Raw genomic sequence first — 17,371 nt, forward strand, 5'->3', positions numbered from 1 at the left:
GTGGGACGATACCACTAAGGGAATATATTAGTTAGGCGGAAACAACACGCACACATACAGACTCATTCACTTAGTCAGGCACCAGTTGCAGCCACATCCCAGTCCACAAAGATCTCATTTGTAGGATATGAGCTGGCATTGTTTTTGTGTACAGTCGGGAGTTTCCCAGTGGATAGATACGGCTATGAAAAGCCTTGACAGTTCTTGAGAGCAACTCCCCTCCCTCTGACAGAGCAGGTGCACCATCTGGTAATGTAAAGTTTTGAGTCTGCAGTGCTGTTGCAGTGCAGGCATGACTCATAGGTTTGTGTGGGATCGAGGTGGGGGGGGGGGGTTGTGAGCACTCAGAAGATACTGCCATGTGCACGCCGGCTTCACAGTGAATAAGCCGGGCTGTCGGAGGGGTCCGTCATGTGACACACCCCTGCCGCGTCCCATCTCAGCGCTGGTCTTAGATGCCTTCCACCCTCACAAGGGAACATGAAAGTCTCCCATTTCCCCCCGCCGAGAAAGCAACGCAAAGTTCACCATAATATTAACAGTTGTTCCACCCCGCACCACACCCACCTCTCTGCACAATTTGTTCCCCATGTGGAATGTTCTGGAGGGACTCTTGACTGTCAGAAGGATCGCTGGAAAGACAGAGGTGCGCCGTAATTTAGAAATTAATTTACAGTGGGGGAATTTACATGCAGAAATGGGATTTTCCTCTACAAACACTCTGGAGACAGAAAATCACTCTGGCTGAGATTAACTAAAACCATTAACTGGTACTAAAATGTTTGCAGTGTTCAAAGGCAGCATTAAAACATGGTCAATGCTGTTTTACCAATCACAGGCTGTTATTGGTTTTGCGCATGCTAATAGTTTTTACATTAAACTGGGGCCTTACTATGGCTAGATTGCATGTTTTTCAATTAGTAGCAAGTGAGTGATATGTGATATTGGCTCCCTCCAGTCTCACCCCTTACTCAGTCTTATGTTACCAGAAAACTGTGGTTATTTGGCTGTGCCCCTTCAGGTTAAATCAACCAAATTTTCTGCCTCCTAGTACTACTCATCCTCCAAGAAAATTTTATATAAAAGTCATCTCTGCAGTTTACAAAGTCAGGTCAGCCATTGTGAGCAGCCATAATTAATAATTGCATTCTGTCATCCTTGGAAAAACAGAAGCCAGTGAGCTGAGGAGCTGTTAAATCAAGACAAAGCTCCAACTTATAAAAATACGGTATGGAGTGGTCCCAAAAGCGCTGTTGAATCTGCCGCACTGCTTATTTTGGGAGGATGTAAGAAAGGGTTTTTTTTGGCAGGGGTTTAGATCTGTGTGTTTTTAATTAGCTGTTAGTGAGTCCTTCACCCTTGGTGGCAGGCCTCACTTCCCAGTCCTCTGAGCCAGACGTGCACCGTCTTTAGCCTCTTCAGAGCTGGGATAATACCGTGCCTGCACACAGCTCTGTATGATGCTATCTCTTTGTCTTTGAAGCTTCGGGCTGATGCGATCTCTCTTCCAGAGGTTTATCTTTATTAAACACAGTCTTGCTTCTCGAGCTTGACAGGGGCCTGTCACTTCCAATTTAATTTCTGCCGAGTCAGGTGAAAACAAAGCGCCTTTTGTGTGCGTGTTTGTCATTTCTCTCCAAAAGATTCGATGACACAATGTTCGAAAATACCCCACACTCTCAGAGAAATGTTCACGACCCCTCCCCATATAAGGCGATATACCTAAACATGGGACCGAAACATGGACATGGGGAGTGAAGAGTCGTGGGAAAAGCTCCACTCGCCCATGAGCGGTTCACTCATCTTTGTTTAAAGTTAAACACTGCAGGCTTTACGTGGCAAACGTGACGAACAAAAGTCTGTGATCACAGAGAGGGGTGGCACAGAAACGCCACTTTCCCTCAAGATAAAAGGTCCCAGCCTCCAAAGTGAATGTCACACAATAATGAAAATGTGACTTTAGCCCGAGGCATCGAAGGAGCGCGTAGGCAACCTGTTTGTTGATGAGAGGAGGGAAAACAAAGAGAGCTCAGAGAGGGTCAAAGGAGGGGAGGAAATGGAGAGAGTAGAGCTACACTGCCCTCCACCCCTCCACTCCCCCAAAGCTCTCAGTACAGATTGAAAAAGTGATAAATATGCATGAGTTTGGTTTCGACAGTGAAGGGCTTTGATGGTATGGTTGAGAGTTCTCCATCTCTGGAGCGAACGGGCTCAAAATAACTGTCTGACGATGTTTACTTCGTGTGTGAGAACAATATGCGCGTTTAATGAGTTGGAGAGACTCTGGAGAAAGACATTTTTTATACAGTATAAATCTCCATCAACATATACTCTGTTGTCTCGGTTTCCTTTGATGTACTGGGGTGAAAGTTAAGTGAAACGAACAATATCTTTATGTAATCACAAATTACGGCGTGATCCATTTTAACGGCAAGAGACTTTGCATTGAGACGTTCAACCCGTAATGTTCAACCTGAAAAATGACAATTTCAGCTCGTCATGTACAGCCCTAGCAGACATGAAGTGTTTTTCTTAGCTTTTTTTTTTTCTCCTGTGTTTCTCAGACCTGCAGGCATCTGAGTCCTTTGAACACTACAGTCTGTCAGACAAGGCCATGGACTACAGGATCCTGCAGATGGATGAGGACCAGGACAGGATGTATGTGGGCTGTAAGGACCATGTTCTCTCCATGGACATCAACAACATCACCCACTGCACACTCAAGGTCAGCACATCCATCTCATTATGGCTCATGATTAAGTGTTTTCCCTGTACCACTGAATCTCCACACATCAAATCTGGTTAACATACATGAATATAAATTTTAGGTCAATGTGATGCAGAGTGTTCTGATGTAGTGCTGGCACCTGGCATCTCGAGGAAGTACAATTGCCACTGGCTGTTCAACTTGTGTATGCAATGGCTGAAAGTATGGCAAGCATCATTAAGACTGAGACAATAGTGTTATTATCACGTCTCTGATGGTATGCAAATTACTATACATTTTCCATGATCAGAACCATTTGGGGGTTACTCAACACCGCTTTCAAAATGGTTCAGTTCCCTCAGATAGATTCATGAGCTCTCTGATAACGCAGACCGTACTCAGTGAAGGAGTTATCCTCGGAGTAATTGACAGGCATGGCGAGCATAAACAGATGGGAAAGCATTTAGGCTCCCCCTGGGAGTGCTGCGCCACATCCATTTTGCCAAGTAAATTGCTTGATATATTCATTGAGCCAGACCTTTAAGCACCTCTTCCAGGTTTGAAAATATCACATTTTCTGCCAAGTGTGACAGGCTGTTATCACTGACTGTTCAACTTTGAAACTTCTGTCAAGATCGAAACTTTTTATAGCTCATCTATTGATAAATTATTTATAACTCTAAATTTGTTTTGTTACTTTTCCTTACTTTTTTGTTAGTTTTCTCTGTAATTTTCATTTGTTGTAGTCTTACCAGAAAGATGTGATGATGACTTTTTGTTTCTTAGCCTGTCTCAGTTTTGCCCTGGCCTTCCCAGGCCCTGATGTCCACGGGTCCCTTATTAAGCTGCTGTACTATCTCTGCCACCAGGTGTTTTGGCCTGCATCTATCAGCAAGATAGAGGAATGCCAAATGGCGGGCAAGGACCCTACGGTAAGGACACTCACCGCCTCCCAATCCTGATCCCTTGCTGCATTTTAGGGTTCAATTTATATGTTTTTTTGAAGGGTCATACAGATACAGACCAAGACCAAGGCAAATACCAAGACAAGACAAGAGATGAAAAGATCATAGACAAAAAGCCCATTTCCACCTTTTCAGGAACTCCCCATATTTCACAGGGATAGGGGTCAAAATGTATTTCCAGGGACTTTTTTTTTCTTTCTTTTTTTTTTTAGCCCAGAAAAAGTCCCTACTCAGGGATAGGGACTTTTGAATCGCCCAGGAACTTTGGGAGATGGGGCTTGTTGCGCAACATTTCTTACTGGTCAAACACACACAGCGATGGCTGCTTCAACTTATCACTTCATTCATAAAGCAAGAAAGTCCTCTAGTATCAGTTTAGGACCAATTTAGGACAAAGGAGCCAAAGAGCAGGAGACAAATAGCAAGAGACAAAGGACAAATAAGTAAGACCAAAACAAAAAAGATATTTAAAAGGTATGTGGAATCAGATCAGAATGTGATCAGAATAAAAATGGCCAGAATCTAGACTTGAGGTTGTGTCAGCTGTTCCCACAGTCAGTTCCTAGAAGTGGGTCTACAGCGGAACTCTGCACTTGCTGCCTTCAGGGATTTCCTCCTCCATCTGTGAGCTTGTGTCAGTCTCCCAGGTCCCACTGCATGTGTAGCAGGCAGCAGCTGTCCAGAGGGTCACCGCCTGCCCTGGCTTGACTGAGTTCTCCTGGCATCAGCCCTGTTTGTCAAGAGTAGAGTGAGGCGTGGGAGGAGGACCACGGACCGATGTAGAAAAACAAACTTGAATCAAAGCTCTGCAAATGGGACACAGCTCATTGCCGGGCCTGTCTAAAGATTTCATAACCTGGCCTGATTTTTGCACACAGCGGAGCAGTACTTGTGAGCTGTAGCAAGATTTAGTGAAGACATAAGACTCCTCCGCCTCTGTTTTCTGCTAATTGGGCTGCTCTGAAAAAAGAACATGCACAGCGTGGTCTACAGAGATTGCAGTGCAGACAACTGCAGAATATAGATAACACACCAGGAATAGAATAGAATAGAACAGAATAGAATAGAATAGAATTATTGTCATTATACTCAGGTACAAGGAAATTTCACGTGGCTTCTCTCACTGTAGTTAAGAAGAAACAAAGGTAACACTTTACAATAAGAGTACAACAATTAACATTAGTTAATGTTAGTTAATGCCGTAATGGTTAATTAACTGTTAGTTAATGATTATTATGGCATTTACTAATGTTAATAATATCTACAATAACCCTTAAATAACATATAAATGAATACCTTAGCATGAACAGCATTAGTACATGATTCTTAGACACATTAATTAATGGTTAGTTAACTGTTACTTAATGTTTATTACCTGTTACTTAATGTTTATTACGGCATTAACTAACGTCAATTGTTGTACTCTTATTGTAAAGTGTTACTGAAACAAATAAATAGAAGCAGCACTGGGAACAGCAGTAATCATAATAGTAATAGCAGCACCTTAAAAGCTTATTGCTAACAAAAGTGACACCTGTGCATCAATACAATAGAACAGAATGGGTCAGAATAGAGTAGAAACATGCCCAAATTTGTCTTTGGGAAATATTACTTCCACAAGAGAAATTACCACAAGAGACTGTTTATGCAAGTTGGAGACCAAATGTGTTACACTGCGTGTTTCCACAAAAAGCAGTGTGCTACCACCAATGCTGCCCATTTGTTCCTACATAGGCCAACATTTCTCCAGCCTCTGACAGCTCCCAAGGTATAGAGCCAGGGATTTATACAACATGGTATTGTAGAAGTAGAGAAGAAGCTGTTTCCAGTCACTGGCTGATTTGTGCCGCCGCGGACAGGCTCCCACAAATATTTGGGTGAGCCATCGCTGTGTGGAGCCGCTCAATGGCCCATTCTCTCTTCCTCTCCCCTCTGTCGTCCCTTCCTTTCTTATTTGCAGCCCTGCCAACTCTTTTTCTCTTACGGTTTCTTTTTAAATATTCAGTGTATTTTCTCTTCAAATCTTGCTCTTTTTTTCCTCCGTTCTCAGTCACTTTTTCCTAGCTCGTGCTTTTCTCCTCTCTTTCTGTTTCTTTCACTCTTAGTATGTTCCATTTTCCCCCCCTGCCATTATGTCGTTCCCCCTCCTTGCAGGGATTTTTTTTTTTTTAATTTACAGAATCAGAGCTTCTATCACTTTGTTATGGTTACCCTCCAGATCTGTATATATTAAGTTCCTCTCCTTCGATAGAATCTGTGGTGACTGGGGCTCCAGAGAGCGACCACCTCACATTGTTTGCACCCTGGGGGTGGCATTTCAGAGGAAATACAGGCTAACCTCTTCATGCAGAATGCCACCTAGATTGATTAAGTCTGTTTGCTCCCCGCTCAAAAGCCTCCACTTTAAACTCAGCGTGATCACCACTTGAACTTTGTGCCATGAGTCAAGGTGCTGTTCATCTGGCTCGGTCATGAAAGCTGTCCGTGTGTGTGGATGGAGGTGCAAGTGGAAAACAAAACAGGACACGGCTTCGTATATACGGTTCTGTGAATTTGACATTACATATAGGCAGACCCCCGGGTGTGTTAATGTTGAAGGAGAGTGTAGTGGAGATAGATGGGTGATAAAAGTCAAGTGAAAGCAAGACAGAGGGAGAGATAAATAAGGTGAAAATAACGGAGATGGGTGTGCGACGGTGGAAATGCAGTTGTTTTTCGGCGATGGCTCTCAGTGGAGCCGCGTATAGAGTGTGAGCTGCAGCAGCTGCTGTTCCTGCAGCAGTGGCCAAGTTCCTGACGGCTCCCTGGATACTTGTTCTTCTCCTCTCCAGTTCTCTCCTCCTCTATCCCTTCAGCCTCTCTCTCCTCCCCTCCCCTCTCCTCTACTTTCTTTCTGCAGGGTCGGCTTAATTACCCACAAAGCCCAGCACTCCCGCTGCTCCCGGGTTTGGGATGTGGAAGTGGAGATGGAGAGAGATCAGTAATCGGCCTAACTAGAAATATTATATACAGCGCTGACGCTCTTTTTCCACTGGCCTTAATACCAGAGCAGTGAGAACTGCACACGTTTGATTGTGCAGCATGTGATTGTATAATTGTTTCGTAACAAGTGAGATAAGTTTACTTCACTTACGTGGAACAGGATACTTCAGCTGCAATAAACAAGTTCTGAATTGGAGTGCACGCTGGCACTATACCAGAAAACAGACCTCAGCCACTGCTGTGCCTGTCTCAACATTACTGTTGTGTCACTGCTAAAGTGAAAAACAACAAATATATATATATATATATATATATATGCTTATTCTTAATGATACACTCTCTCACATTGTAGTTTTAACATTTCATTGGAATTAAAATTTCATTATTGTGATTTCTAACCTACTTTTGGTATATATCTGTTTTCTTCTTTTCCAGCATGGCTGTGGGAACTTCATCCGAGTGGTGCAACCTTACAACAGGACCCATCTGTTCATGTGTGGCAGTGGAGCCTACAGTCCTGTCTGTGTGTACATCAACAGGGGCCGCAGGCCAGAGGTGGGTGCACTCAGCCTGGCTCCTGCTCGCACCGTGACAGCTTCACCTCAGTAAATTACCAGCTTCCTGTGGGGTAGCGCTGGAGGACAGACGGCACCAAAGTCATCCATGAGCTCCCTTTTTCCATGCTAACACTTTAGCATACAATATGTTGAGTGTGACAGATTTAGGTGCAAAATTTACAAGAAGTATGATTTAAAAAATGGCATACCAATGGAAAACAGACAGCTAAATATTATAGTACAGCAGATCAATATGATTGCTCACCTGAAATAGTTACAAAAATAAACTACATTAGATGAGTTAATGATATTGTATTTTTGAAATTAATTAATCCAGAGGTTTACAATGAAAGACATTAACTTTTTATATCATTAACAAAAGGCGTTTTTAGTGTATTTCTTGTAACAGTGTATCCTAAAATGTGAGCATGGAGCACTGGAGCCAATGATCTACCAGGATCTAATGCATGATTATGGCATCTTCTGCATGTTCTATCACTTAATAGGTAATTTGACTAATAGCCAGTAAAACTCAGGTTACTCCTGGTAGTTCTCTGGCACTGACAACACCTCAGTTTACAGGGCTATTCGTTTTTCCATACTTATGCTCTGCAGAGTGTTCCCGTGAGCTTATTACTCAAAAAAGTTATACAGAGCTCACTTCTTGTCATTATTTCAAAAGTAATGTCATTAGTTATTCATTATTTTTCCTTAATTGGTATATTAAATCTCTATTACTCAGAGCTGTCATTTTATTCTCACTAAGCCATCTGTGAACGATCAGGGAAACCAAACAGCATCAGTGTTGAATGTTAATGTCGTCCCTTTCCTCAGTAAAAGCAGTGTAGTCAGAATAAAGCCAAGCAGAGCAAGTAAACTATTCATCCCTTTTTTCATATAAACTCATTTAGTGTATGAAAGGATGACTAATTGTTTCTGGATAACTCCACCTCAGTTTGACTGTGTAGCAAGGTGAAAAGATTGGCAACTACAGTGTGTTGAGTGGAAATGGAAATAGTGATTCTTTACCTTATTTGTTCCCAGGCTTGTGCAAGTTCACACTTCACAAGAACTGGCTCCAAGTTCAGTTCACAGTCACATTCATAGTTCACAATCTTTCACGATCCTCAAAATGAACCAGTTGTTGCCCCTCCTCTGCCTGCTGTAGTTTAGTGTCATCCATTCCATCATCCTCCATAGAGCAAGATTATCTGAACATGTTAATGAACTTTGTACATATTACAGTCCCCTTTTTAAAATGTCATCCTCTTCTCCTTCATGGTGGCAAGCTTGTCAATCACTTTGTCTTTGTCAGTGCTCACATGACGTGCCCCTCGACGCACAACAAAGAGAGGCTGAATAGTAGTCTGGTCTCATCCATGCACAAACACAAATAGCTCTTAATGCAAATGGTTTTGTAAATTCTGTGGAGAACGGTCAGATGTGGGTATGCTCAATCCATGTTGCTGGCAATGAGGAATGGTAGGACTGCAATGCTGTTCAGACTCATGGTGAACTCAGAAAAGAATGCTGGTTGTTTGCCTCGGCTTTGGGTGCCGTAAAACAGTGCGTGAGCATCATTAATTCCGACGAGGGCACCAAAAAGTTGCAAAAAGAGCCATTCAGCACTCCATTATATCAAAAACATCAGCACGCTCAATTACTGTGAGATGTAATAACATAACACACTGCGTTGCTATAATCTCATGACAGTTTATCTTATCCAGAAATAAATTGTATATGTCATCATATGGTAAAAGCAGAGTTTCAGAATAACTCCCTGCAAAAAAATCTCTGTGACCTTGTTCAGCAGTTTCTCTGATACCAGATGACAAGAGGGAGAAAAGGGAATGGCAGAGTGAGGGTTGGAGGGCTTTTTTCTGGGCACTCCGCTCTCATCTCCGGCCACACAGCTCTGGAAGTGAGAGTGAGGAAGCACTCCAGGAGAAAAGTGCTCACTGACTGAGCAACATTTAGCCACAGACTGCGGACCACTGCCAAACGCTAATAAGTAGAGCACTCCCGACCAGGCTCTTTCCGCACTGCGGTGCCTTTTGTCATTTGGGGGTTTTTGTTTGAAAGGCAGACGGCTCTGTTTTCAACCTCTGAGCTCAAACATGTCAGTGTCTCAGACGAGGGATCTGTTAAGTATAACAAGCTGCTTTAGAGGGAAGTAGGCGGCAAGCTCACAGTGCGGACCTTTGGCCTGTGAACGTGCGCCAGAGTATTGTGTTGTCTCCAAGCTCAGTGGGATGGCTTTAACAGACTGGGCAGGTCTGTTGTGTGCGCACATGTGTGAGTGTTTATGTGTTTGGGTTTTGCTTTCTTTCAATTATGTCGCCACTGCCGAGACATGTAATGGATGGTACACTGCAAAAAATGTGAATTTTTTAGTAAGTAATTTTGCCTCATGTTCAGTCTTCAAATCTGAATATACTTTAATTTATTTCACACTTTTGTCAGTGTACAGAATGAGGCAGGTCACACCAGCACTCCAAAAATGTATCCATGTAGTCTCATATTCTGTATTAAAATCTTGTTGTTCCTGTGAAAAGTGAAAGAAACCTGCCAGTGGGATGAGATAATCCCATTTGGTTCCAATGCTCGTCAACTTTTTTTTCAGAGTTTTCTTGAATCATGAGTCATTTTTGAGTCATTTTCTTTATATTAGCAGTCTAATCAACCTTTTTCTGCCTCGTTTCAACATATTTATGCTTCCCAGACATCTGAAACACGTTAAACTGCATTGGAAACAAGTGGGTTTGTCTCATACCACTGGCAGAATTTCATTGTTTTGAGAAAAACATATTGTAAGACAAAATATGAGCTAAAAGATGGAGATTATTTGCAATGAGTACTATCAAAAATGATACTTGATTCAAGAAAACACTTCAAATTAAGCAGATTTGCAGTGATGTTATTCATCCACTGGAACATTTTTTCCTTGTTAGGATTTTAAAAATCAATGCTAGATTAAATGCCTTGTTTAAGATGGATATTTTTTGCAGTGTGGACTTTATTGAGTTTGCTTTCCAGACACTCAGTCCACCTCCAGAGTCTCGCACCATTTGGAGAACAGACACATTTTCCTGGAAGAATTTTCTTTGGCTGACGTCACTCGCATCCCTGCTCAAGGAAGCTGCAGCACCAGACCTAAGGGGGACGGGACAGGAAGGGCTCTCTGGGTTATCCAGATTACTGTAAGAGCCATGAGGATGGTCCGATCCTCCAGAGGGGGAGGGAGGTTGGGATTTGGCAGACTTTCCACCTGAGATGGAGAAATGTCTATCTATTAGCTGGGAAATTCCTTCTCCTTTCCCCAGATGGAATGTTCTTTTTACTGTCCCACATAGGCCAGTTAAGGTTAAGGAAACTTGAGCAGGGCTTTTGTGGAGTATTTGCGATGCTCATACACATATTTACCGTGGTTAATGCCACTGGGCACAATATCCCAACCCTCTCATATAAAACTGTCCCCTTATCTGTGACTTTCTCTCTCCTCCCTGGCAGGAACAAGTCTTCCATATTGACTCACGGACAGAATCTGGCAAAGGACGCTGCTCCTTCAATCCCCAGGTCAACACCGTCTCCGTCATGCTTAGTAGGTGCCTCCTGCATTCCTCAGTCTCTATTATACAAGCAAACGCTTCAAAAAAATGTGCATCTTAAGTAATTTAGTCTCAAATTCTGTGTTAAGAGTTAGATGAGATAATACCACTTGATTCCAATGCAGTTACACTTGGGTGAGGATTTCTTTTTTGGGAATAAACATAACAAATGAAACAGAGCAGAGTAAGGCAGATCATCTCATCCCACTGGCAGATTTTTTACCTTGTTTGAGGAAAAGCAAGCTTTTAACACAGAGTATCAGACAGAATGACTTGGGATGGAGATGTTTTGCAGTGAACACACAGAGACTATTGAGTGGCCACCACTAGCTCTGTATCTGTGACTTCAGAGACCTCCCTAGCCCTTCTTTTGATCTGTTGACGGGTCTCGGGTTGCTGTTGACACGGTTTAAGGCGATGCGTTGCACGAAGAGCTCTGCTTTCTGACACCCGAGCATCGCCATGTCAGCAGCGGCCCTGCCTATCAGCCAATCACTGACCTCAAGATGTCCAGTTACAAGTTGAGTGGGATCCAAGAGGGGGGAGAAGGGGAGAGTGGAGTGGAAGGGAAGGGAAGGGAAGCGGGCACTGCGCCTCCTGCCTGCCAAATGGAGTCAAGGTCAATGGCAGCCCTCTTTGAAGCAGTGATGCAGCACTGCAAGCCTCTCTGACTCAGAGGACAATCCCAGCCAGTGTCTGGGCTCGATTTAAAAAAAAAAAAAAAAAAAAAGTAACTATCTCTACTGTACCTCCCCATCTTCCAGTACAAGACCCTCTGCGGCTGTCTGGGTGCTGTCAGCACTCTCTCCTTAGAGCGGGGCGGCTTGGATGTGGGCCACATGACCCCGGCCCCGCCCCCCTCCCCCTGCTTACTCCACATCCCCCAGCACACATGGTCTGGAACTGATGGGATGATGAAGTGCAAGTAAAGGAATGATAAAAAGCATAACCCCGCTGTGGAGAGCGCGCAGATGGTTATTAGTAACACACAGGGCGAGTCTAATACACAACCTGTAAATCTGCTGCTAATTCTGTTAAAAAGGCCACCACTTACTTTCATAAAACACGTTTTATGTCAAGGCCTATAAAGCTGTTGGGGTGTATTGCTAATTTTGGTGCTTATGTGTATGTGTGTGTGTGTGTGTGTGTGTGTGTGTGTGTGTGTGTGTTCAGACCAGGAGCTCTTCTCAGGCATGTACATTGACTTCATGGGGACAGATGCTGCCATCTTCAGGAGCCTGACCAAGAGAAATGCAGTGCGGACAGACCAGCACAACTCCAAATGGCTGAGTGGTGAGCATACACACACACACACACACACACACACACACACACACACACAGTCACACACTTTTCCAAAAAAAAAAAAAAAAATCTGCATTTGACTAAGTTATTTAGTGTCATAGTAAGTCTTACACTCTGAAACAGTTTCACTTGATTAAAGCAAATTCTACTTTGTTTTAAGAAAAACAATATTTTAAGACCGAGTATGAAGCTGAATGATTTGATAATATGAAGATGTATGAAGATTAAAAACTATATTAACCAAACATTTTCAGTTCACACAAATATCTGAGTGTTTATTCTGGTGCACGTCTTCATGGAAATTGTGAAAGCCTGTCTGGTTGACAGTGTATCCATTTGCAACTCGCTTTCATTCAGAGCCAATATTCATTGATGCCCAGTTGATACCAGATGGAACGGATCCCAACGATGCCAAATTGTATTTTTTCTTCCGTGAGAGGCTAACGGATAACAGTGGAAATACCAAAAATATCCACACCATGGTGGCCAGAGTGTGTCCGGTAAGTGCCGCTGTCTCTGCCAAAATGATAAAATATTGTGTCTGTTGTGGCTTTGAGTCGCTTTGTGCAAAGATGTGGTTGCTTTCTGCGTGCAGAGTGACATCGGAGGGCAGCGGAGCCTGGTGAACAAGTGGACCACCTTCCTGAAGGCCAGGATGGTGTGTTCGGTTCTGGAGGAGGACGGCACTGAGACTCACTTTGACGAGCTGGGTGAGTCAAATGGAGGAACACACTCCCCTTCGTGACATCGGGATGCTCTGCAATCCCTTGGTGGCTTCATATAGTGAAAGTGTGAATGATCCTCTGCCTTATATAATATCTAGGTATCAGTACAGTATCAAGTTCAAAACAAAGTTTATAATTCCAAAAACAGTAAATAACCCTGCATGGAAAGTGGAGACCACCCTAATTCTTGAAAGATTACGCGATTTTGAGCAATCCCTTTCTCCACAAACAATCCTCAGCACTTTCTCTGTTTGGTCTGGATTGGGACAAAACTGTTTTATCAATTTTCATAACATCACTTGTGTTGTCTTTGGTCAGTTTGCATTGGTTCATGAGCATATCCACAAGGCTTTCTTAGCCTAAGCCCTGCAAACCAAAAACATCACGTCACAGACCTGCTTTCCGTCCCGTTCACCAGACTAAATCTGTCAACATGAGCGTTTATTAATTCCTACGCCCATCACTCGGCGGTTGTCATTGCTCCAAGGATGGAGGGAGGTGATAAGGCCTATAATGAATCTGCTGAAACGAGCGTCTGTTTCTGCGTATGTGCGCTCGTCCATGTGTCCACATTTGTGTTTTCCCTTCCAGAGAGTGTGTTTTTGCTGGAAACCGATCAGCCCAAGGGCCTGTTGGTGTTTGGAGTCTTCACGTCCACAAGGTAAGAGCGGCGGCGACGAAGCCAACTCTAACATTCCTGCGGCCCATAACAGTTATGCTAATCACTAACTGGATATCAGCGGAAGTGCTGTGCCTGTCAAGGGGACTGCGAGATAGAGACGTCATGTGTCTCATTGCAGAGCAGCTTTGGCGAGTGATGAACTATCAATTACAGGATTTTGGTGGCTTCACCATATGGCCCCCCCCTTGATGTTCCTTCCTCATTAAAGTAGAAATTCAAGCAGCAGTGCACCAACACCACTTTGCTGACCAAGTGCAAGTGCTAAATTTGGAGTAGCCCACACATCAACCTGGAATATATATATTGCATAAGATAGATGTCCCATTGGATGTGCTCCACCAATTGTGTGGAGTCTATCACAGCGGGAATTTTGGGGTGCAGAGAGGATTCATTACACAATTTTCCAGAGTAAATGATATGAGAGTCCAGTTCCTCACTTTTCAAGGAGTAAAAAAGGAGTAATTCATCTCTCTCCTGACATTTTTATCTCCAAATCTCCCGTCAAATTTTATTCAGTGGTGTTCACGTTGCAAATATGGAATTTAGATTTAGACTTTCCTGAAAAGAGACGCTTTTCCCCAGAACTCCTTGTTTCAGCCTGACGATGAGGAAAAGCAGCATAAAGTGAAAGAAGCAGTTGCACTCATGGGTCAAAGTAACATAAACCGAAATAAAGAGCGATTACTTCCCCCAGATTGTTTTCTATAATTCAAAATTCAACATACTCCACATCTACTACCCTGCTGCCCCCCTTGTTTTGTTTTGTTTTTTTTATTTACTGTTTCTTGATCGACTTCACTGAATCTCTTATCTATACACATTCTTATGTTGTGAAATACTGTAACAAATGAAGCTAAGAAACCCACCTTAAACTAAACACCTAATTTTGGTGTTGTTTGCAGTTAACCTTCATCATCCAGATGAAGGTGAATTCACGCTTCCCACGCTGATTAAATTGCACATATTCAGAAGAAAGTCATAGCCAGAAGGGTTGCATGGCAAGTTTGGAGGTTTAAAGGCATGCTCACTTGATCCATCTGTTCTGATCTCTAATTGGTTTCATCTGGATAACCCTGGGTGACACAGCCACAGGCCCCTGATCCACTTGTTACCTCAGGATCATATGAAGGCTACAGTAGTGCAGCCTGGCTCACCGAACACAGCCAAACCAAACACTGAGGTCCTTGAGGTCTCCCTGCACTTTGTTATTCCTATCGCTGCTCTGTATTTGTTCCTCCCTCTCCGCTTTGCGTGATATGGCTCACTTCCCCTGCAACAATGGCCCTTTCATGTGTTACCTTGGTGTGGTTTTAAATGACCAGGCCAAACCACATCAGGTCCATCAGGGGAGGAAACCAGGCTTGGTGTCCCCCGCTGGACTGTGGCAGTGGTTCCACCCAGATTGTATGTCTTGGACATCCTCAGAAACAGCGTGGCCGGTGAAGAGGAACGCTGTAATGTTTGAGCTGGGCGGGTCTGCAGGTCGTGGATGTTAGCTCTCTGTTGTGTTTCACGGAAAGTATGCGTTTCATTTCCACAGCTCCGTGTTTAAAGGCTCGGCGGTGTGTGTGTACAACATGGCCGACATCCTCACGGTCTTCAACGGGCCCTTCGCTCACAGAGATGGACCCAACTTCCAATGGGTGGCATACCAAGGCCGCATCCCTTACCCAAGGCCTGGGACTGTGAGTTCATGCTTAAGTATTACATAAAACAAAAAGGTCAAACGCTGCAAAAACCCCTCTTCTTAACAAGTGATTTCATTTGATACTCAAAATATTATTTTTGGCCAAATCTTGTTTTTCTTAAAACAAGTGAAAAGGTCTGCCAGTGGGATGAGATAATGCCTCTTGTTTCCAATGCAGTTTCACTTGAATCAGGGATTTTTTTTGGAACAAGTATAAATTTGTTGAAACAAGGCAGAATAGGGCAGATCAGCCCATTAGTATCAAAAAAATGACATTTGATTTTTAAAAAAACAAAAAACAAGTTGATTAGCATTGGAAACAAGTGGGATTATCTCATCGCGTTGTCAGATTTTTTTTGTTTGTTTCAAGACAAACAACATTATTGCATTTGAGACGAAATGACTAAATGTTAAGTAAATTCATGCATTTTGTGATAGCATTCCATGAAGCTTTATTGTTGCTTTATGTTATCAGATTGTTAAACTGATGCAGTGTAAATAAAATGGGTTAAGGATAAAACCTGTAATTGCACTGGTCAAAAGTGGAGCATGATATGAGAATAAATTTGATTTTGGCATACATACACACAAACACATACACACTCCCCTTCTTCCTCCAGTGTCCTGGTGGAGCCTTCACCCCTGATATCCAAACGACCAAGGAGTTCCCAGATGATGTGGTGACGTTCGTGAGGAACCACCCGGTCATGTTCAACCCCATCTACCCGGTGGGCAGGAGACCTTTGGTGGTTCGCACCAACGCTGACTACAAATACACAACCGTGGCCGTGGATCAGGTCATGGCTGCGGATGGAAACTACCAAGTTCTCTTCCTGGGCACAGGTATGGATTCACATGCAAAACCAGTGGAGGGGCTTTTTTATGTCAGTATCATAAAGTGATCATTAATCATGTATACCCTGTCAGCATTTACCAAAAAGACAGTAGAGATAGCTATATAAGTTAGTCATGGCAAAGAATTTGACATGATAACATTAAGGCAAAAGAGACTTTTACTTTGGAAAACATCTCATACCAAATTGTTTAGTCTAGCTCTAAGCTTTAAAAATTTCTATCTACCAGTGGAGTGACAAAACGGTTCCACTTGTTTTGGGAATGCAGTACAAATGAATGTCATTATCATAATGGAAGACAGCAGATTTTAAGGCAAGATCACCCCGCAAGATATTTTCACTCGGTTAAAAAAAGAAATAATATTGAAACAAGCTGAACTTCATTGGAAGCAAGTGAATTTATTACACTCCAGTGTCAGATTTTTCCAATTCTGAAGACAATTAAAAAATAGGATTTTGAGACTTTGCTGGATTGGATTAAATGAGTTGTTAAAAACACTTTTGGTAATGTGTGTGAAGTCAACAACACAACCACAACTTGCACCTTGGCCTCAGCAGCATTCCTCCTTTCTTAAGGCAGTGGCGCCACCACAGTCGCCTCCACTTTATATTTCTATATTATAATTTAACCAGGCAGGTCAATTAGCAGCAAACTCTAATTTACAATGACATGCTGAAACAGCGCTGCTCCACTTCAATAAGTCATGTTAACACAATACGTCTTTCTTATGGGCCATTATTGAGGTGTTTCATAAGCAAATGATTATACAGCGGAGTCCCATTTCTGCAGCTGATTAGCAAACAAAAGAGTAACAGAGGGGATTTTACATTGTGGGTGGGACGGCAAATTCCAAGACCTCGACAGATAACATGAATAATGTTACAAACAGGTCAAGATCTGTTAGATAGATCTGTTGAGAGAGGACTTTGAGCTTGCTAATAATGTCATGTACACTAAACATTACACATATAACAAGTAATTTCAACTTTTTCCACCACTTTTTTCCACCAAGTGAAAAATATAACATGGTAGATTAACTTCTATCCAGATTTTTTTTTATGTGGATCAAGTGACATTATTTTCATACTAGTAATTCAAAATGTTGACAGGTTTTGCTAGAAAAGTATGAATTAAGTGAAACTGTATCAAAAACAATTATCTCATTTCTTTGGCAGGAGTTTTCAATCATTTTAAGAACAGCTAAGAGTGTGAAACTCATTGATTTGAAGATGGACTTCTATTGTGTTGGCTAGGTCAGTGCATCACATCACTGAATAGATGGGGTGTGTCACCCTTTC

General features: G+C 42.7%; 1 protein-coding gene across 1 annotated transcript in view; it reads left to right on the forward strand.

Annotated features, from left to right (window-relative positions):
* sema3c (sema domain, immunoglobulin domain (Ig), short basic domain, secreted, (semaphorin) 3C) overlaps positions 1-17,371 on the forward strand; it is a 39,456-nt gene that overhangs the window by 14,571 nt on the left and 7,514 nt on the right. The window contains exons 3-12 of the mRNA XM_030046079.1: positions 2,565-2,725; positions 3,577-3,639; positions 7,090-7,209; positions 10,722-10,812; positions 11,993-12,112; positions 12,482-12,624; positions 12,720-12,834; positions 13,441-13,510; positions 15,072-15,216; positions 15,839-16,061. Of these exons, the coding sequence (XP_029901939.1) occupies positions 2,565-2,725; positions 3,577-3,639; positions 7,090-7,209; positions 10,722-10,812; positions 11,993-12,112; positions 12,482-12,624; positions 12,720-12,834; positions 13,441-13,510; positions 15,072-15,216; positions 15,839-16,061 (1,251 nt within the window). The remainder of the gene's footprint in view (positions 1-2,564; positions 2,726-3,576; positions 3,640-7,089; positions 7,210-10,721; positions 10,813-11,992; positions 12,113-12,481; positions 12,625-12,719; positions 12,835-13,440; positions 13,511-15,071; positions 15,217-15,838; positions 16,062-17,371) is intronic.

This window comes from Myripristis murdjan, chromosome 23 (assembly GCF_902150065.1).
Source record: "Myripristis murdjan chromosome 23, fMyrMur1.1, whole genome shotgun sequence".
Lineage (NCBI taxonomy): Eukaryota > Metazoa > Chordata > Actinopteri > Holocentriformes > Holocentridae > Myripristis > Myripristis murdjan.